Source organism: Pristiophorus japonicus, chromosome 16, assembly GCF_044704955.1.
Source record: "Pristiophorus japonicus isolate sPriJap1 chromosome 16, sPriJap1.hap1, whole genome shotgun sequence".
Taxonomy (NCBI): domain Eukaryota; kingdom Metazoa; phylum Chordata; class Chondrichthyes; family Pristiophoridae; genus Pristiophorus; species Pristiophorus japonicus.
Genome location: NC_091992.1, coordinates 82,603,659 through 82,624,798, shown reverse-complemented (window position 1 = coordinate 82,624,798; position 21,140 = coordinate 82,603,659). Strand labels below are relative to the sequence as shown.

Genomic DNA, 21,140 nt, shown 5'->3' with positions numbered 1-21,140 from the left:
CAGCGCGTGTACGTGGGGACGCGCGCGCGCAGGCTGGCTGCTGTCTCCAGCTCCCGATCACGTGTAGTGTAGATTCTCATTCATAGTAATAGAAGTTCCGCAAGTCCAGAACTCCTATTACTATGAATGAGAAACCCTCCACAAACACCCAAAACACAATAAAAAAATAGAAAATAAACTACATATTTAACATTCATTTAAATTAAAGTTGTTATTTAAAAAAAAAAAATTTCCAGCCTTAAAATAACCTTACCGTAGTGGGGAGGGTTTTTAAACTATAAAATGTGTTTGTATAACTTTATTTTAAAATGTTTGTGTGTATTTTTAAACACTCCGCCTGTAAAAGTAGGCTATAGGCCTGCTTTTTCAGGCGCAAGATTTTAAAGGACATTTGCTGGGCAAGGTATTTGTAAATATTGGAAAACTTGCCCTGTAAGTGTCCTCACTCCCGATATGCACGAGATCTGTCAAGCCAGAAACCAGAAAATTTTAAAATAAAATTGACTTGATTTTAATGGATAAAAGATGGCAAGCATGGTGCTTGCCGCTTCCTAGTGGTTGTGGCTGGCGGGCAGGCAGGGCTTCCCGCCGGCAGTGTGGAATCCGAAGATTACCCTTTAGTTTAAAAGTCCTGTCTTTATAGTGTCAGTTTTGTGCCATTGACATCTGTAAAAATATAGGATTGCATTTTCTCTGCAGAATACCAGGTAAATATCTTCAAAATACAGCATAAACATCTGCAGAATACCAGGTAAATGTTTAAGAGTAAAACATTAAGAAAAATAAGGGAAAGAAAAAGCCTTGAGCTCAGTGTTTACGAAACAAGGATCAGCATTGCACAGATAGAAAACTGCAACTGGTCTTACATGAGAGGGTTAATTCAGTGACTGGTCTCTGAAATATGCTGATTTTATTATTATTTGTGCTGAGGATGTGGACGACACAGGCAAGGCCCATCCTTGGTTACCCTGAGAAGGTGATAGTGGGTCTTCACTTTGAACCACAGTGCCGGAATGAGGTTAGGTCGAGAATTGCAGGATTTTGACCCATCAGTGGTGAAGAAATACAAAGGAATTACCAAGGAATAAGTGTAAATTGGAGATGATGGTGCTCCCAAATTTGTCAGCAGCAAATTTAGATTTATGACTTTCTATTCCATCATCTAAATCGTTAATAAATACTGTGAATAGTTGAGGCCCCAACACCGATCCCTGTGGGACGCCACTTGTCATTGGGGCCTAGATGGCTGAAGGCACAGCCACCAATGGAGGGACAAAGCAAGTGATGGATGTACAGGAGGCCAGAGTTGGAGGAAGGCAGAGTTCTCGGGAGGGTTGTAGGGCTGTGGGATTTGAACACCAGCAGGTGGATTAGGATTTTGGGAACTGAGTTTGGGTACATGAAGGGTGGAAGATGGGAGGCCAGTTAGGACAAATCACATAATGGATTGATTTCACAATTGCTTTCCGAGCCAAGCTCCCCACTTCCACCTTTCCAATATTCAGCTAAGCGCGAACTTCACAGCCTGAGTCCTGCAGAACCTTAAGTTATTTGCTCCTCAGTTTTCACCGATGGAGGCTGCTACCGCACCAAGTCTTGCCAAGTTCTACACTCTCACTGTATCCCAGCTGGTTGATTTCAAGATCCTTCTTTTTCAAACCTTTTCGTCAGCTTGTCCCACCCTATCTTCCCCAGCTATGCATCTATTTCTTTGACTCTGAATTGCTGCTTGTTCCCTGATCCATTGCCAGAAGCTGATTATTTCTTTCAGCCACTATGCCCCTGTCTTCTAGAATACACTACCCAAACCACTGTGCCTTCAAAAGCCTCCCATTAATGTACCATTTTCAACCCTGCCTTTGGTCATCCTTTGATCTACCCCCCCCCCCCCCCCCCCCACTCCCCCAACTTCTTTACTTCCTGTTCAGTGTTACCAAAATCCTCCTATAAAAGTCTCGGATGCTCTAGGAGGGATGCTATTTCATTACAAGCTCATATTTGGCGTAAAGGCCATAAAAAGGGAGTCAAAATTTGGAAATGGCAGCTCTGAGAAATCTAACTTTGTACAAAGTTGTCTTTAGCCAGGAGTGTTACACAGTCCCGGTTGAAGTGTTGGACATTGAGTGGGTTACCTTTTCAAGTACAAGGAGCTAAAATCTTGTGGTATTTTCTTTTGCAGCTGAACCCTGAGTTGAGCAGTGAGACGGCGGTTATCCTGGGGCAAGGAAATGTGGCGTTGGATGTAGCCAGGATTCTCCTTTCTCCCATTGACATGCTTAAGGTTTGTGAACTCCTTATCCTGCTTGGGGCAACGTATGGTTCATGAATAGTTTATTCTCATAAAATGGTCATCGAAACGCAGTGTCTTAAAAAGAGAATATTTAAACTCCTTTGCACAACATATATCCTCAAACAATCCCAAATACATGGTTTAGTTATGGTGCTCTGGCCATCATGGTGATGGACATGCTAGTCTTTTCCTACCCAGCAATTTTGTTTATTCGTAGAAATAATGTAAGCAGCAAAACTGAACAGTAATTTGGGAAACAGAGAATTAGAGTTGGTTGGAGCCAAGGTTTTTTTTTTCTGCAGTGTAGGCTGAGCAGTTGTGAGGTGCAAAACTGAGGGGTTACAGTGCCATCACTGGTGGGAGGATGAATTGTAACATGGCATGTTTACAGAGGCCATTTCCATTATACGTATGAATATAGTAATTCATAATAGACTGTGTGCAATTGAAGATTTTTAATATAGATAATAGAGAGAAGTTTTTAATGCTTTCATATAATTCTAAAAGTAGATGATATTTATCTGTTTACGTGAACTTACAGCTGGATATATATTTACAGAAAACAGATATTGCCACACATGCTTTGGAGGCTTTAGCAGCCAGTAAGGTAAAGCGGGTGCTACTTGTTGGGAGAAGAGGACCTCTCCAGGTGGCATTTACCATAAAGGTATGGTGTTATGTAAAGTTGCAACCCGTCCCATTCCAGTAAAAATCCCCGGTTTTACCTTTACTTTGCCCTGTCAAGTGTACTGTTAACCGGAGCTGGATACAACTTTTTTTGTATCACTTTAGTTCACAATATCTTGAACACTGGACCCATTATGACATGTTTTGTTGCACGCGTTAATATAATCCGTTCACTTGCATTAACAGGCCAGCTACACTACATATTTGAGTCTCTGTAAAACAGCTTTGGCTTTGTGCCAATGCAAACTGCAGTATAACCTAGGTTTGAAAGCCTGACTCGCACTTGGGCGAGTGGTGTGAGACCAGTTCAGGAGGTGCATTGTTTGGAACATGTACCCACTGTAGTGTCATGGCAAGCCTGTTGCAAACTTGTTTAAAAAAATATTCCAGGATAGTGCAGAGCTCCACACTGGTCAACAGGTAGCTCAAAGTGTCTCGATTGTTTCTCCTGGTGAAGAAAGAAAGACTTGCATTTATATAGCGCCTTTCACGACCACCGGATGTCTCAAAGAATTTTACAGCCAATGAAATATTTTTGGAGTGTAGTCACTGTTGTAATGTAGGGAACCCGGCAGCCAATTTGTGCACAGCAAACTCCCACAAAAGACGGCACCTCCGACAGTGCAGCACTCCCTCAACACTGCACTGGAGTGTCAGTCTAGATTTATGTGCTCAAGTCCCTGGAGTGGGACTTGAACCCTCAACCTTCTGACTCGGGCGAGGGTGCTACCACCGAGCCACAGTTGACACCGTGGTGCAAGTTTTCTAGTTGTAATAGCTCCCTACATCAAGCACTAGGTCTTTTCACACAATGGTCAATCTGTAGGTTGGATTGGAGTCTTAGGTGCTGAAATGGCCTCCCTCCTTAAGGTCAATTACTGCCTCTGACTAAGGCTTTTCTGTCTGGGGGAAGGTGGATGGGCCGACCCATCAGAAATTGCCCCTGAACCGGCAATAGTGGAAAACGGGTTTCCGCCCTGCCAGCATTCCCGCCCTGTCTGGCACGCGCTGACCCCTTACTGCCCGGTGGCGACCCCTTCCTGTCCTGCAAGGGAAATTGCCCCGCGGGAGCGGAGCGGGTGATGATCGGTGCCCCCGACAACTTTTCCCCTGTGGAAAGCTGGTCGGCGCATCTGCCCTTAAAGGGGAGGGTGCAACGCCACGGCCGCCATTTTATTTTAATTGTCGACCGACTCTGAAGTCGGCCCGACAATGGCAACCACAGGTTCGGCCGGGTTGCTAACGGACTGCTCGGCACATCCTCTTGAGTACCGGGCTGTTGGCCCGGCTGAAACCCTCCCTGGTGACCCAGTGGATACTACTAAAGTGGCTGCAGAGCGCGCAGCAGCCTTCCCTTTTAACTGAAGAGTAAAACGTTGCTGCAGGTCAGATGATGTGCTCTCAGTGCGGCACTGATGGCACCGCCCATCTTCTGTCCCGCTCCCGACCCACTTCTGCCCCATAGCCGCCCCCAACACCGCCCAGACAAATAAAAACATTTAAAGATGCCAATTTCATGCTATTCTCCGCCCCATGGATTGGGGCGTAGAATAATTATTTATTTTGAAACATGCGCCCTGTTTGGGGTGGAGGGTAATTTCGGCCCCTTAATCTGACGCAGATCAAGTTGCATGCCGACAGACTTGGCCAAACCTACTGCTGGTGTGGAACTCGTTCTAGGTTATTAACATTTTTCCCGTTTGCTTCTGGACAGTGTTCAGTAATAATCATTGATGAGAAAGGTAATGAAAGTTTCCGTAGATGATGAGTATTTGATGAGTACTTGGCACTCGCTCTCAAAAGGGCTTTCCAGTGGAGTGTTGTCAGTTGCCAGGCTTGGATGCTACCAACAATATGAGCCCTGGTCAAACATTTTAATCTAACAGTTTGTATAGTGATATTGTAGTGCAAGACACATTTAATTGAATATAGAGATTACTGCAAATAAAGTAACCACTAATGTGCGTTATAAAACTGCAGGGCTGACAACTGAAAAGGTGCAATTTCTTGATCATGGGAGAGAAGTTCTGTTTATCGGAGTTTTCCGAAAACTATAGAGAGAGACAAACATTTTTTTTTTAAATCTTGAAATTCTAACATTTTGCCATTCTGAAGTATCTTTCACTATTCATGGTGGTGGGTGTGTACATGATTAATGTGAATAAAGTACTTTTATTCTCTTATTTCCCTCCTAATAGGAGCTGCGTGAGATGATTAATTTGCCTGGTACTTGTCCATTGCTCAATCCCAGTGACTTTGAGGGGCTTCAACAGATGATTAAAGGTGAGCGTACAATAACCTGTTTAGTAGCTGCTTTGCTGGAGAACTCATTGCATCCCTAAATAAATATTTTTTTTTGCTTCAAAAGCACTTTGTTAAAGTAAAGCTAAGAATAGACTTTCAAATGGCTGCAGTCTCGTTTAGGAAGTCCAAATAGCTTTTGCACTTCTGTTGTATAAACCTATGTTTAAAATTCAAAACTGGAATGTTTTCAGTGGTTGCATGCTGTGATTTTTGCCATATTTTGTTTTTACAACAGAGAATTCATCTTCAGAACACTAATGTTCTTCTCCCGGTCAATAAGATTGCCTCAAGGCCCGAAATTTAGGTTATTAAGGCATGTTTTTAATTATTGCAGAGTCAAGGCGAATTTTTTTTTTCATGAGCAGGCCAATAAAATTTGGATTTCTTCATTTCTGCCCTGGCGTGATTTTCTGCAGCGCACTGCCATGAAGTCACTGCAGCAATCTCTTCTGCAGAGGTTGAAGCTCACTACTGTTGGTCATAGGAGAACGAAGAATCCACCTTGTGCAGATTTGCAGTGCAGATGTTCCATTTTGACAAGAGTGCAGTCCAGAGACGAAAAAGAAAGAACTTGCATTGATCAATATAAAGCCTTTTATGTCCGGGTAATCCCCCAAAGCGCTTAAAATTACATGAAAGGGTTATCCATCTTTGGATGAGACACTAAACCGAGGCCCTGTCATCCTCGTCAGGTGGATGTAAAAGATCCCACGTTTCAATTCGAAGAAGAGCAGGGGCGTTCTCCCAGTGTCCTGTCCAGAATTCATATCTTGACCAACGCCACCCAAACAGATTAACTAGTCACACATCTCACTTGCTGTTTGAGTGCAGAATGGCTGCTTCGTTTGCCCGTGTAACAACAGTGACCAAATTTCAGATGTAACTCATTGTGAAATTCTATGGGACATCCTAAAAGGTGCTATACAAATTAAAGTTCTCATCATTGCAGAAAATGTTTATGTATTTAGAAATAATGTTGCAAGTTAACGAATGCAGAAACATAGAAAATAGGTGCAGGGGTAGGCCATTCGGCCCTTCGAGGCTGCACCACTATTCAATATCATCATGGCTGATCATGCAACTTCAGTACCCCATTCCTGCTTTCTCTCCATACCCCTTGATCCCTTTATACGCAAGGGCCACATCTAACTCCCTTTCGAATATATGTAACAAACTGGCCTCAACAACTTTCTGTGGTAGAGAATTCCACAGGTTCACAATCCTCATCTCAGACCTAAATGGCTTACCCCTTATCCTAAGACTGTGACCCCTGGTTCTGGACTTCCCCAACATCGGGAACATTCTTCCTGCATCTAACCTGTCCAATCCCGTCAGAATTTTATATGTTTCTATTAGATCCCCTCTCATTCTTCTAAATTTCAGTGAATATAAGCCTAATCGATCCAGTCTTTCTTCATTTGTCAGTCCTGCCATCCCGGGAATCAGTCTGGTGAACCTTCGCTGCACTCCCTCAATAGCAAGAATGTCCTTCCTCAGATTAGGAGACCAGAACTGTACACAATATTGAAGGTGTGGCCTCACCAAGGCCCTGTACAACTGCAGTAAGATCTTCCTGCTCCTATACGCAAATCCTCTCGCTATGAAGGCCAACATGCCATTTGCCGCCTTCATCTTAATGACCAGCAGACATAGACTAGTTATAATTTCCTCACAGATTCCCAAAGGTCTCAGACTCTAATTTGAAAACCTGTGCCTTACATTAACGAAGGCTTTCGACAAGGTCCCACACAAGAGATTAATGTGCAAAGTTAAAGCACATGGGATTAGGGCTAGTGTGCTGACATGGATTGAGAACTGATTGTCAGACAGGAAGCAAAGAGTAGGAGTAAATGGGGACTTTTCAGAATGGCAGGCAGTGACTAGTGGGGTACCGCAAGGTTCTGTGCTGGGGCCCCAGCTGTTTACACTGTACATTAATGATTTAGACGAGGGGATTAAATGTAGTATCTCCAAATTTGCGGATGACACTAAGTTGGGTGGCAGTGTGAGCTGCGAGGAGGATGCTATGAGGCTGCAAAGCGACTTGGATAGGTTAGGTGAGTGGGCAAATGCATGGCAGATGAAGTATAATGTGGATAAATGTGAGGTTGTCCACTTTGGTGGTAAAAACAGAGAGACAGACTATTATCTGAATGGTGACAGATTAGGAAAAGGGGAGGTGCAACGAGACCTGGGTGTCATGGTACATCAGTCATTGAAGGTTGGCATGCAGGTACAGCAGGCGGTTAAGAAAGCAAATGGCATGTTGGCCTTCATAGCGAGGGGATTTGAGTACAGGGGCAGGGAGGTGTTGATACAGTTGTACAGGGCCTTGGTGAGGCCACACCTGGAGTATTGTGTACAGTTTTGGTCTCCTAACCTGAGGAAGGGCATTCTTGCTATTGAGGGAGTGCAGCGAAGGTTCACCAGGCTGATTCCCGGGATGGCGGGACTGACCTATCAAGAAAGACTGGATCAACTGGGCTTGTATTCACTGGAGTTCAGAAGAATGAGAGGGGACCTCATAGAAACGTTTAAAATTTTGACGGGGTTAGACAGGTTAGATGCAGGAAGAATGTTCCCAATGTTGGGGAAGTCCAGAACCAGGGGACACAGTCTAAGGATAAGGGGTAAGCCATTTAGGACCGAGATGAGGAGGAATTTCTTCACTCGGAGAGTGGTGAACCTGTGGAATTCTCTACCACAGAAAGTTGTTGAGACCAATTCACTAAATATATTCAAAAAGGAGTTAGATGAAGTCCTTACTACTAGGGGGATCGGGTATGGTGAGAAAGCAGGAATGGGGTACTGAAGTTGCATGTTCAGCCATGAACTCATTGAATGGTGGTGCAGGCTAGAAGGGCCGAATGGCCTACTCCTGCACCTATTTTCTATGTTTCTATGTTTCTATGACCCTACCATGTGCGATGTAGTTATGAAGATAGGTTTGAGTTATCCCATTCGAAGTTTTAATTCAATACAAAGAACTTGATCAGATCTAAAAATGACCCTTTCCTTTGGGGAACCTCCTCATGTTTTTCCCGTGACTGTGTCTAAAGACAGATGTTTTAGGCAACAAGGCCTCGGGAGTACCAAACTATGTATTATATTTATAGCAATTATTGATCATCTCCAGTCAGCTCTTCTGCCTAGAAAGTGGTGGTTAAAAGATCATTTTGTGCAGACCAAAACTGACTGCTCCTTGCCTTGCGGAGAAAGTTTTTAGCCATAAAGAAACCATTAAACCTAAATGCAATTACTAGATTCTGCCATCTGCAACTTTCCAGACCTGCCGAGGCCAAGGAAACGGCTAACTGAGCTCATGATAAAAGCTGCTCTTGAAAAGCCTTCTGAGAAAGAAGCTGAGCACCGAGCGGCAGCCACTAAAGAATGGGGCCTTCAGTTCCTGCGGAGCCCCGTGGAGATTGTACCGAGTAACGATGGCAAGCGGGTGGCTGGGATTCGGCTGGCTGTTACCAAACTTGAGGTAGGCACTGTGCTTAGCATTCTGTATCTGCCATATCTGTGAGGCATCCAAGATTATCAGTGCGCCTATTGTAACCGGTGTGAGGCTAGGATTCAAAGTTTGTTTGGTGTGTTGGGGTTGGAGGGTAGAAGAAGTTAAGTTAAATGCAACTGCTGGTGAATTTGTAATTCGGTGATGCTTGCCATGCTGCTGTATCTCTGCATCCATCCAATTCTGGAGCCCTGCGCATCTCCGATTTTCATTGTCCACCATTGGTGGCCGTGCCTTCAGTTGCCTAGGCCCTAAGCTTTGGAATTCCCTCTCCAAATCCCTCCACCTCTCTATCCTCCTCTAAGATGCTCCTTAAATCAACATAATAAAAAAAAAAACAGATTATCTGGTCATTATCACATTGCTGTTTGTGGGAGCTTGCTGTGCACAAATTGGCTGCGGCGTTTCCCACATTACAACAATGACTACACTCCCAAAATGTACGTCATTGGCTGTAAAGTGCTTTGAGACGTCCGGTGGTCGTTAAAGGCGCTATATAAGTCCAAGTCTTTGTCTTTTTGAAAGCTACCTCTTTGACCAAGCTTTTGGTCATCTCTCCTAATATCTCCATGTTTTTTCTGATAACACTTCTGCAAAGTGCCTTGGGATGTTTTACTATGTTAAAGGCACTATATAAATGCAAGTTGTATCAAATGTTCATTCAGTGCTGCCTATTTTGTTCGATCTTTTGGTAACTGGACAATTAATGTTGCAAATTAAGAGTACTTTACCGTGCTGCATCTATGCCGAATGATGAGATTACTGAGCTTGCATGTGTTTGGTTTGACTACTGGAGAACTTTTCTCTTCCCTGAGGGTTCAGGAAAGTCTGCAAAGGCCGTTCAGACAGAAGACGTTGAAGATCTGGAGTGTGGATTAGTGCTGAGCAGCGTTGGCTATAAAAGCTATCCCATTGACCCCTCGGTTCCATTTGATCAGCAGCAAGGGATTATCCCAAATAATTTGGGACGGGTCCTGCAGGCACCAGGTTAGTTGGTAGTTGTAAAGAGCAAGATCTTGAGTGACCGTCCATCGGCACCTGTAGAGAGAAACAATGGGCTAGCATTTCAGGCGTGGACCCGTTGTCTGAACCAGAGTTCTGCCAGGAAGTCTTCGCATCAAACATAGAGACATAGGAAATAGGTGCAGGAGTAGGCCATTCGGTCCTTCGAGCCTGCACCACTATTCAATAAGATCATGGCTGATCCTTCACCTCAGTACCCCTTCCCCGCTTTCTCTCCATACCCCTTGAACCCTTTAGCCGTAAGGGCCATATCTAACTCCCTCTTGAATACATCCAATGAACTGGCATCAACAACTCTCTACAGCAGGGAATTCCACAGGTTAACAACTTTCTGAGTGAAGAAGTTTCTCCTCATCTCAGTCCTAAATGGCCTACCCCTTATCCTAAGACTGTGTCCCCCTGGTTCTAGACTTCCCCAACATCGGGAACATTCTTCCCGCATCTAACCTGTCCCGTCCAGTCAGAATCTTATATGTTTCTATGAGATCCCCTCTCATCCTTCTAAACTCCAGTGTATAAAGGCCCAGTTAATCCAATCTCTCCTCATATGTCAGTCCAGCCGTCCCTGGAATCAGTCTGGTGAACCTTCGCTGCACTCCCTCAATAGCAAGAACGTCCTTCCTCAGATTAGGAGACCAAAACTGAACACAATATTCCAGGTGAGGCCTCACCAAGGCTTTGTACAATTGCAGTAATTGCAATAAAACATCGACCCACTTTACTCTTCGCAGATGTTGAAGGACCTTCTATGTATTTTCAGCATTTGCAGTTCAATATCTCCAGAATGGAACACCTCTTTGCATTGTGTTGGGCTGCTTTAATGGTTGTGACTAGGTTTTATGCAGTGTTAATGTTTCCTCAGCCCCTTCATCTGTGTTTTGCATCAGAAAATGTATTCCACATAGGATAACATTACTTAATGCACCAAATGTGCTACTGCATATTTCAGTTAATGTCCAGTGTTTTTTTTTGCCTCCCTCAATAATTTTAAAGAAGTTTGAAATTAGACTAAAACTCTCTGGTTTCCTACTGTGTTTGAGACCACTTCTGATCTATAGTGAAGAAATTCAGCTCCGGAACCTTGGTTTTTTGTGAGGGAAAATTATATCCTCAAGGAATGTATTGCTGCACAATCAAAGTCATTTTGTTAATCAGAGGCCTGTGAGGTCTAACTTTTTAAAATTCATGTCCCTGGGTACCTTCTTGTAGCTCACTGCACTGAGGGGATGTAGGAAATACAGATTTTTACAGTGACCCAGTTTAAAGATCACTTTACTGTTGCACCAGTAGCAAAATGAAAAATTCATCCTGTTATTTATAGCATAAACTTTAATTTTTGGCATAAATTTAATCAAGGGGCAGTTTGAAAGCCTGTACTTTGGAGGAAGTTGAAAATATGGGGAAAGTACACTCCTTAAGAAGCCAATGAGGAGGCGACTGATCTCAGACTTGTTTATGTTGCAGGTACTTTCTGCTGTGTCCAAAGGTTGACCGGTTCGCAGTCTTTATTAGATATTATTGACTTTAAGTCCATCTCATCAGAACAGTCCCTTTTGCAATGCTCATATTGATATTAGATAAACGTTGGGTCAGCTTTAAAACTTACGCTGCAGCTGTTGAAGGTAGAATATTGAAAACTATTTTTAAAATTCGGGCATAAAGTCAGGATGGTGCAGCAGGAAGTGCACTCGCAGCAAACACTGAGCACTGCATGATAAATGCAGTCTTAATGTTTTATTTCTATTCTAATGTTATTTAAACCTTGTAGTGCAGTGAACTTTGTACGGTAGAGTAATAGTTATGTTACTTTGAATTGTTTTTTTTTTGGAATTTAAAAAGCTGGTATCAGTAAAAATGACCATGAAGCTGCTGGATTATCATAAAAACCCAACTGTTTCACTACTGTCCTTTCAGGAAAGAAACCTGCCGTCCTTGCCTTGTCGAGGAGAGATTGAGTAGACTAGACCTAATATTCTCTAGAGTTTAGAAGAATTCACGGCTTGACAATGTAAATGTAGGGGAGGATGTTTCCCTCTGGCTGAGGCGTCCAGAACCAGGGATCACAGTCTCAGAATAAGGGGTCGGCCATTTAGGACTGAGATGAGGAGAAACCTCTTCACTCAGAGGGTGGTGAATCTTTGGCATTCTCTACCCCAGAGGTCTGTGGTGGCTCAGTCTTTGAGTATATTCAAGACAGAGATTGATAGATTTTTGGATATCAAGGGATATGGGGATAGTGCAGGAAAGTGGAGTTGAGGTAGAAGATCAGCCATGATCTTATTGAATGGCAGAGCAGGTTCGAGGGGCCGAATGGCCTCCTGCTCCTGATTCTTATGTTCTTGTGTCTAGCCGATATGTGACTCCAGCCCCAAAGCCAATGTGGTTGACTCTTAACTGCTCACTGAAGTGACCTAGCCGTCGTACCAAGAAGGTGGTCCACCACCACTTCAGGGCAAATAGGGATGGGCAAGAAACGGTGCCATTGCCAGTGACGCCTGCATCCCGAGAATTAATTACAATAAAATTTATACTGTGGCAGTGGTCAAATTATGCAGGTTAGTGTTTGCCAGGTAGATGAATTGGAAATTACGCTGGATGTAATTGAGTCATGCTGGTTCAACAGCACCAAGTGGACTTCATGATGAAGGAAATGTACCAGTGAATCTGGGAACTAAATTAACTAGGGGGCTTGCTGAGTTGAGCAGCAAGGCATTTTGAGACAGTGGAAAGAGACTGGAAAGACTTGGAACTCACATATTTTTTAAATGTACAAGTTCGGGTGTGAAATAATTCTCAAACATTGGACGTTGCATTATTTTGTTGTGTTTTTTCATGACTTAATCCGTCGTCTTTAACCGTCCAACCTTCTCAGGCCTTTACTGCAGTGGCTGGGTGAAAAGGGGACCAACAGGGGTCATCGTGACAACGATGAATGATGGTTTTGAAACCGCTGTGTCTGTGCTGGAAGATGTGCGGTTAGGATCACTGAACGTGTCTGCTTCAAAAGGAGGATTTAAAGACATTGAGGCTTTGCTTAAACAAAGAGGTGTGTACTTTAAAACAGGTTCTTCACAAAATGAATTGAGCAATTTTTAAAGATATTACTCTAATGGAATTGTGTCCTCACGAAAATGCCTCCTTTCTGTGATTTATATAATTCACAGTCACACAACAGCTGCACTCACACGGAGATTGTCATATATCCTACATGGTTACTGCTTGTACTATCACAAGGTGTGCCACCAGAGGGCACAGCAGTGGGAGACTTGTAGGTTACCAGTACAGGTGTGCCTGGCCTAGTATAAAAGGCAGGCCACCAGGTGTGATCCTCACTCTGGAGTTAACTAATAAAGGACTAAGGTCACTACAGTTCAAGTACAACACATTGCCTCGTGGAGTCATTAGTAGAGCATCTAAGGACACAACAGAGATTAATCTCAATTTTAGTTCTGGGGGATGGGGAAGGATAAGCTTAATGATATTAATTCTGGATCGTTTTTACATAATCTGAGCTATCTTTTGAACGCGGGTGTGGATGCACCATCTCGGGACATGGGAAAGCAAAGCCACAGGATTTGAGAAAGCTTATCTCCTAAGGACACGGTTGCCCAGAGTTAATGCATAATGCTAGTAGGATAACATTCTTGCCTCTTGCCAGAAGATTGTGGGTTCACTTCAGGATTTGAGCACCTGAGGTGACAGTCTAGTGCAGCACTGAGGGAGTGATGCACCATTGGAAGGACTTTATCTTTTGAAGGAGAGGCCAAACCGAGGCCCCATCTCTCTCTTCTGGTGGTTCAGGAGCACGTTGGGGAGTTCATGAGATAACTTGATCAGGGAGTTCTCCTCCCTCAACCAAAAACACATCTTGTTGGTTATTCAATTTATTGCACTTGGTAAAATCCCACAAATAGCTATGTGCAAAATTGTTTGCCTGTATAAATGATTTACCCTTTTAAAATAATTCCTACATTACAACAGTGACTACACTTCAAAAGTATTTCATTAACTATAAAGCGCTTTGAGATGTTCTGAGGTCATGTTATACTTGTACTTCTTGTGAAATGTTCTTTGTTTTTATAGAGTCAGGAGTACACCACTGTTTTACATTGTGTGTGCAGATTACTATGATGACACTGACATTTTGAACAGATATTTAAAAAAGATTTTTGTGAATGTATATATAACTGGGTTTTAAAATCTGGCTTTAGGTGTACGCCCAGTTTCGTTCTCCGAATGGGAAAAGATTGATGCCGTTGAAGTGGCAAAGGGAGAAAAAGCAGGCAAGCCCAGAGAGAAACTGCTGGGTGTGCAAGAGATGATAAAGGTAGCCAGTCAGTGAACTGATGGAGAGGTCCACAGTGAAATCAAAAGCTCTACAGATTGGATGTATCTTACCTCAGAGATCATTCTCAGTGTCTGGTTTTATCCAGGAAAAAAATATCTCTCCATTCTTCTTGGTTTAAAGAGGCAGGATCACGAAGATTAAAATGAATGAGGGAGCCCATCTTGGGTCATTGTAGAAAAGCCTCCCATTCCCTTCTCTGCGAATCATCGCTATCAACTGGTTCTGAAAGCAGTTCAGTTTTTGTCTTCACAACTTCCATTGTCGGAAGTGTTATTCCTAATTTGCTTTTTCTGTGTGCCATTTATTATCTTGTGCATCTTTTATAAGGTCTCCTGGCGAAGGTTGACGAGCCCATGTTTCTTCAGTTTTTCTTCGTAATCAAGGCCACTCATGTATGATTTTCACAGAACAAAAAGCACCAAGTTTCAGAATGAGATCCCTAAAAATCCTAGAATACCAGATAATAATTAAACTCTGTATATTCTTCGGTCACCATAAATCCGTGTGGCCTGCCCATAGTTCAGCTATCTTGCATTAGAATCTGCAAGGCCCCTGGCCACTTGAATGCTTTCCTTGTGTCTTAGTGAGAAACCCTGGGCACAACATTTAAGATGTGGTCCAGGGAGAGCGCCTTAGACAATTTCAGCGTGACATTCTCTGTGATTTAGGACCATAGTTCAGCGTTGCATTTGCTTTGATTGCTGCTCCATAATGACTGGATATGTTAAGTATTGAATTTGCGAATAACCCTGGATCTTTCAATTTCATCCAAAACTATTTTGACACCATTATGTAGGACATAAATATGTTTCCATCGTAGTGCTGGGTAATGTGCGTACTCTTACTTATCAGGACTAGTCCCAAATCATTCCGTTTTCTTGCACATTTTCTTCAGCCTCTCCAATGTGGGCAACCTCAACTTCCATTTTCTTCCAACGATTGTACCTTCCACTTACCCATTTCATCTGCCACTGTTCCACCCACTAATCTTTTTTCTAGCTCATTTTGTGGATTCTTAGCTGCCTCCTCAAACTTTACCCTTTTTCTCTCCTGTTCTTTGACCAGCTTGCATTGAGTTTGAGTCCAAGTCATTGATGTAAATAACAAACTGTAGGAACCCCAATACTTTTCTTCCTCCTCCACCCCCATTTTATCAAGCACAATTTGGCAAACCTAAAGAGGCTAAGGGGCTGAAATTGCCCCCTTTTTTTTTTAAGAGCCCAACGGGGGTGGGGGCCTCAGTCGGGGTGGAGGTGCCAACATTTGAGAAATTGTCCTCCTTTATCTTTGCACGCCGCCGCCCGCCCGTGTTCCCGCCCCGTTGGGCACACAGCGACCCATTGCCAACCGGCGGCGACCCCCCTTTCTGCCCTGCAGGGGAAATTGTTCCGCGGGAGTGGATCGGCCGCTACTCGGTGCCCCCGACAGCTTTCCCTGGCGGGAAGCTGCTAGTGGTTGGGCGGCAGCCGAAACCCTTCCTGGTAGCCCAGTGGGCCCAACTAAACTTTGCGCAGAGCTCACAGCGGCAATCCCCTTCAACTAAAGGGGATCACCCGCCTTCCGCCCCCCACCGAGTCGCTCCAAACCGCCCGGAGGAAAAAAAACATATAAGACCTCAATTTCACTGTACTTTCTGCCCCATGGATTGGTGACTAGAAAAAAATGAATGGGGATGGGGGGGGGGGGAGCAATTTCGGCCCTAAATTCCTGCGCTTCCTTTTCAATTGAAATGCACACTGCAGTTTTCTTCGATCTTTAAACAAATATTAAAAGATTTACTGCTATCGTAGGATTAATTTTATTTCGTATCCCTGTCTGAAGAGGAGCTTCATGGCCAATGCTAGGTAGAACTGAAGAAGGTACATTTGTGTCTGTACTACTTTGTCTCATCCTCCTTTCACCCCCCACCCCCCCATCCCCATTCATTTTTTTCTAGTCACCAACTGCAGCAGTTTAGGTTTCACCAATATAACTGAGGTCTTTCAGCCCATTAAATTAATCCTTCCATAGGAATCTACAATTTTCCCCATCACAGTAGTTAATTGCCTCTTGATAACTCCTGCGTTTTCGCCTTCACTCCCTTACTCAGAAGACCATTACATTCATGTATTAATCACTTTGTGAAGAAGTTCCACCTGACATAATTTATTATTTTGTACCTATGACCCCATGTCTTGCATTTGTCACAAATCAGTGGGACTGCTCATAGCTCTCGTCATCTTACACTGGAATCTGCACTGATCCTGGGATGGGGCTTCAATGTTTTCCTCATGTCGTATAATCGTGTTCAGGATAAGCTTACATAGAAACATAGAAAATAGGTGCAGGAGTAGGCCATCCGGCCCTTCGAGCCTGCACCACCATTCAATAAGATCATGGCTGATCATTCCTTCGGTACCTCTTTCCTGCTTTCTCTCCATATCCCTTGATCCCTTTTGCCGCAAGGGCCATATCTAACTCCCACTTGAATATATCCAGTGAGCTGGCATCAACAACTCTCTGCGGTAGGGAATTCCATAGGTTAACAACTCTGAGTGAAGAAGTTCCTCCTCATCTCAGTCCTAAATGGCTTACCCCTTATCCTTAGACTGTGTCCCCTAGTTCTGGACTTCCCCAACATCGAGAACATTCTTCCTGCATCTAACCTGTCCAGTCCCGTCAGAATTTTATATGTTTCTATGAGATCCCCTCTCGTCCTTCTAAATTCCAGTGAATACAGGCCCAGTCGATCCAGTCTGTCCTCATATGTCAGTCCAGGCATCCCAGTGAATCTTAGCTGCACTCCCTCAATAACAAGAATGTCCTTCCTCAGATTAGGAGACCAAAACGAACACAATATTCCAGGTGTGGCCTCACCAAGGCCCTGTACAACTGCAGTAAGAATTCCCTGCTCCTATACTCAAATCCCCTTGCTATGAAGGCCAACATACCATTTGCCGCCTTCACCGCCTGCTGTACCTGCATGCCAAACCTTCAATGACTGATGAACCATGACACCCAGGTCTCGCTGCACCTCCCCTTTTCCTAACCTGCCGCCATTCAGATAATCTGCCTTCGTGTTTTTTCCCCCAAAGTGGATAACCTCACATTTATCCACATTATATTGCATCTGCCATGTATTTGCCCACTCGCCTAACCTGTCCAAATCACCCTGCAGCCTCTTAGCATCCTCCTCACAGCTCACACCACCACCCAGTTTAGTATCATCTGCAAACTTAGAGATATTACACTCAATTCCATCATCTAAATCATTATTATATATTGTGAAGAGCTGGGGTCCCAGCACTGATCCCTGCGGCACTCCACAAGTCACTGCCTGCCATTCTGAAAAGGACCCGTTAATCCCGACTCTCTGCTTCCTGTCTGCGAACCAGTTCGCTATCCACGTTAGTACATTACCCCCAAAACCATGTGCTTTGATTTTGCACACCAATCTCTTGCATGGGACCTTGTCAAAAGCCTTTGAAAGTCCAAATACACCACATCCACTGGTTCTCCCCTGTCCACTCTACTAGTTACATCCTCAAAAAAGTCCAGAAGATTTGTCAAGCATGATTTCCCCTTCATAGATCCATGCTGACTTGGACCAATCCTATCACTGCTTTCCAAATGTGCTGCTATTTCATCCTTAATGATTGATTCCAACATTTTCCCCACAACTGATGTCCGGCTAACTGGTCTATAATTAACCGTTTTCTCTCTCCCTCCTTTTTTAAAAAGTGGTGTTACATTAGCAACCCTCCAGTCCATAGGAACTAATCCAGAGTCGATAGACTGTTGGAAAATGATCACCAATGCATCCACTATTTCTAGGGCCACTTCCTTAAGTACTCTGGGATGTAGACCACCAGGCCCTGGGGATTTATCGGCCTTCACTCCCATCAATTTCCCACCTAATAAGGATATCCTTCAGTTCCTCCTTCTCACTAGACCTTCGGACCCCTAGTACATCCGGAAGGTCATTTGTGTCTTCCTTTGTGAAGACAGAACCAAAGTATTTGTTCAGTTGGTCTGGCATTTCTTTGTTTCCTATTATAAATTCACTCGAATCCAACTGCAAGGGACCTATGTTTGACTTCATGAATCTTTTTCTGTTCACATATCTATAGAAGCTTTTGCAATCATTTTTTATGTTTCCGGCAAGCTTCCTCTCATACTCTATTTCCCCCCTCTTAATTAAACCCTTTGTCCTCCTCTGCTGTATTCTAAATTTCTCCCAGTCCTCCGGCTTGCTACTTTTTCTGGCTAATTTGTATGCCTCTTCCTTGGATTTAACACTATCCTTAATTTCCCTTGTTAGCCACGGTTGAGCCACCTTCCCCGTTTTTATTTTTACTCCAGACAGGGATGTACAATTGTTGAAGTTCGTCCATATGATCTTTAAAGGTTTGCCATTGCCTATCCACCGTCAACCCTTTAAATATCATTTGCCAATCTAATCAAGTCAATTCGCGCCTCATACCATCAAAGTTACCTTTCCTTAAGTTCAGGACCCTAGTTTCTGAATTAAGTTTGTCACTCTCCATCTTAATAAAGAATTCTACCATATTGTGGTCACTTTTCCCCAAGGGGCCTCGCACAACAAGATTGCTAATTAGTCCCTTCTCATTACACATCACCCAGTCTAGGATGGCCAGCTCTCTGGTTGGTTCGTCGACATATTGGTCTAGAAAACCATCCCTATTACACTTCAGGAAATCCTCCTCCACTGCATTGCTACCAGTTCGGTTAGCCCAATCAATATGTAGATTAAAGTCGCCCATGATTACTGCTGTACCTTTATTGCACACATCCCTTATTTCTTGTTTGATGCTGTCCCCAACCTCACTACTACTATTTGGTGGTCTATACACAACTCCCACTTGCGTTTTCTGCCCCTTTGGTATTCCGTAGCTCCACCCATACCGATTCCACATCATCCAAGCTAATGTCCTTCTTTACTATTGCATTAATTTCCTCTTTAACCAGCAATGCCACCCTGCCTCCTTTTCCTTTCTGTCCATCCTTCCTAAATGCTGAATACCCTTGGATGTTGAGTTCCCAGCCTTGGTCACCCTGGAGCCATGTCTCCGTGATGCCAACCACATCGTATCCATTAACTGCTATCTGCGCAGTTAATTCGTCCACCTTATCCCGAATACTCCTCGCATTGAGGCACAGAGCCTTCAGGCTTGTCTTTTTAACACACTTTGACCCTTTAGAATTCTGCTGTAAAGTGGCCCTTTTTGTTTTTTGCCTTGGGTTTCTCTGCCCTCCACTTTTACTAATCTCCTTTCTATCTTTTGCTTCTGTCTCCATTTTATTCCCCTCTGTCTCCCTGCATAGGTTCCTATCCCCCTGCCATATTAGTTTAACTCCTCCCAAGCAGCACTAGCAAACACTCCCCCCTAGGACATTGGTTCCGGTCCTGCCCAGGTGCAGACTGTCCGGTTTGTACTGGTCCCACCTCCCCCAGAACTGGTTCCAATGTCCCAGGAATTTGAATCCTTCCCTTCTGCACCACTGCTCAAGCCACGTATTCATCTGAGCTATCCTGCGATTCCTACTCTGACTAGCACGTGGCACTGGTAGCAATCCTGAGATTACTACTTTTGAGGTCCTACTTTTTAATTTAACTCCGAGCTCCCTAAATTCGTCTCTTAGGACCTCATCCTGTTTTTTACCTATATCTTTGATACCTATATGTACCACGACAACTGGCTGTTCACCCTCCTTTTCAGAATGTCCTGCACCTGCACCGAGACATCCTTGACTCTTCCACCAGGGAGGCAACATATCATCCTGGAGTCTCGGTTGCGGCCATAGAAACGTCTATCTATTCCCCTTACAATCGAATACCCTATCACTATTGCTCTCCCACTTTTTTTTTCCTGCCCTCCTGTGCAGCAGAGCCAGCCACGGTGCCATGAACCTGGCTGCTGCTGCTCTCCCCTGATGAGTCATCCCCCTCAACAGTACCCAAAGCGGTGTATCTGTTTTGCAGGGGGATGACCGCAGGGGATCCCTGCACTACCTTCCTTGCACTGCTCTTCCTGTTGGTCTATCTGGCTGTGGACCCTTTACCTGCGGTAAGACCAACTCACTAAATGTGCTATTCACATCATTCTCCGCATCGTGCATGCTCCAGAGTGAATCCACCCTCAGCTCCAGTTCCGCAACGCGGTCCGTCAGGAGCTGGAGGTGGATACATTTCCCGCATACGTAGTCGTCAGGGACACCGGAGGCGTCCCTGATTTCCCACATGGTACAGGAGGAGCATAACACGTGTCCGAGCTGTCCTGCCATGACTTAACCCCTAGATTAACTTAATTTGGCAACAGCAATGCTAAGGGTTACCTACTGATTATAGTAAAGAAAAATAAAAGCTATTCACCAATCACCAGCCAATCACTTATCCCCTTGGCTGTGACGTCACCTTGCGATTTCTTTGTACTTTTTTACCTTCTCTCCCCGCTGCAGCTGCACAAGCACGACTCTCTGAACGATGCTGGGCCTTTATAGGCCGCTCCGCTGTCCCCGGACTCCTGCTGCTCGCACTCCCGCCTTTTTCTATTCCACTTATGATCTTGCATCCATCTTATAAGGTTCCCTTTCTTTTCACGTACTTTCAAGACTGGACAGTCCCAAGTTTTCCTAATCTTTCCTCATAACTTAACCAGAGAGAGTTCAATCCTGGGAATGGAACGGTATACACTTTCTGTTGGACACTGGGAATTGAATCATGAAAAGCTGCAACAGATCACAGGGCTTAAAGCAGTGAGCAAATGGAGAAGGAAAGTGGATGACAAGATATGTGCACAAACTACTCGCACAGTGATGAGCTGGTTTCTTTTTCAGTCCGCCAGAACTGAGAACTAACTCGTCCCAGCCTAGTTGGGAAACATTTAAAATGTAAGTAATGTTAACCAATTTGTGGATCTTACTGTATTTAGTGTGCATAACCAATGCGAAACCTAGCTTATAGCTGGGAA

General features: G+C 44.1%; 1 protein-coding gene across 3 annotated transcripts in view; it reads left to right on the top strand.

The window, feature by feature from the left end:
• Positions 1-21,140, top strand: part of fdxr (ferredoxin reductase) — a 38,916-nt gene that overhangs the window by 7,815 nt on the left and 9,961 nt on the right. For 2 of the 3 annotated variants that reach the window (XM_070857504.1, XM_070857503.1), the window contains exons 6-12: positions 2,180-2,281; positions 2,850-2,957; positions 5,176-5,260; positions 8,569-8,768; positions 9,614-9,785; positions 12,694-12,867; positions 14,033-14,148. In XM_070857504.1, the coding sequence (XP_070713605.1) occupies positions 2,180-2,281; positions 2,850-2,957; positions 5,176-5,260; positions 8,569-8,768; positions 9,614-9,785; positions 12,694-12,867; positions 14,033-14,148 (957 nt within the window). Of the gene's footprint in view, positions 1-2,179; positions 2,282-2,849; positions 2,958-5,175; positions 5,261-8,568; positions 8,769-9,613; positions 9,786-12,693; positions 12,868-14,032; positions 21,061-21,140 lie in introns of all 3 variants that reach the window. The other variant, XR_011587296.1, reaches the window with a different exon arrangement.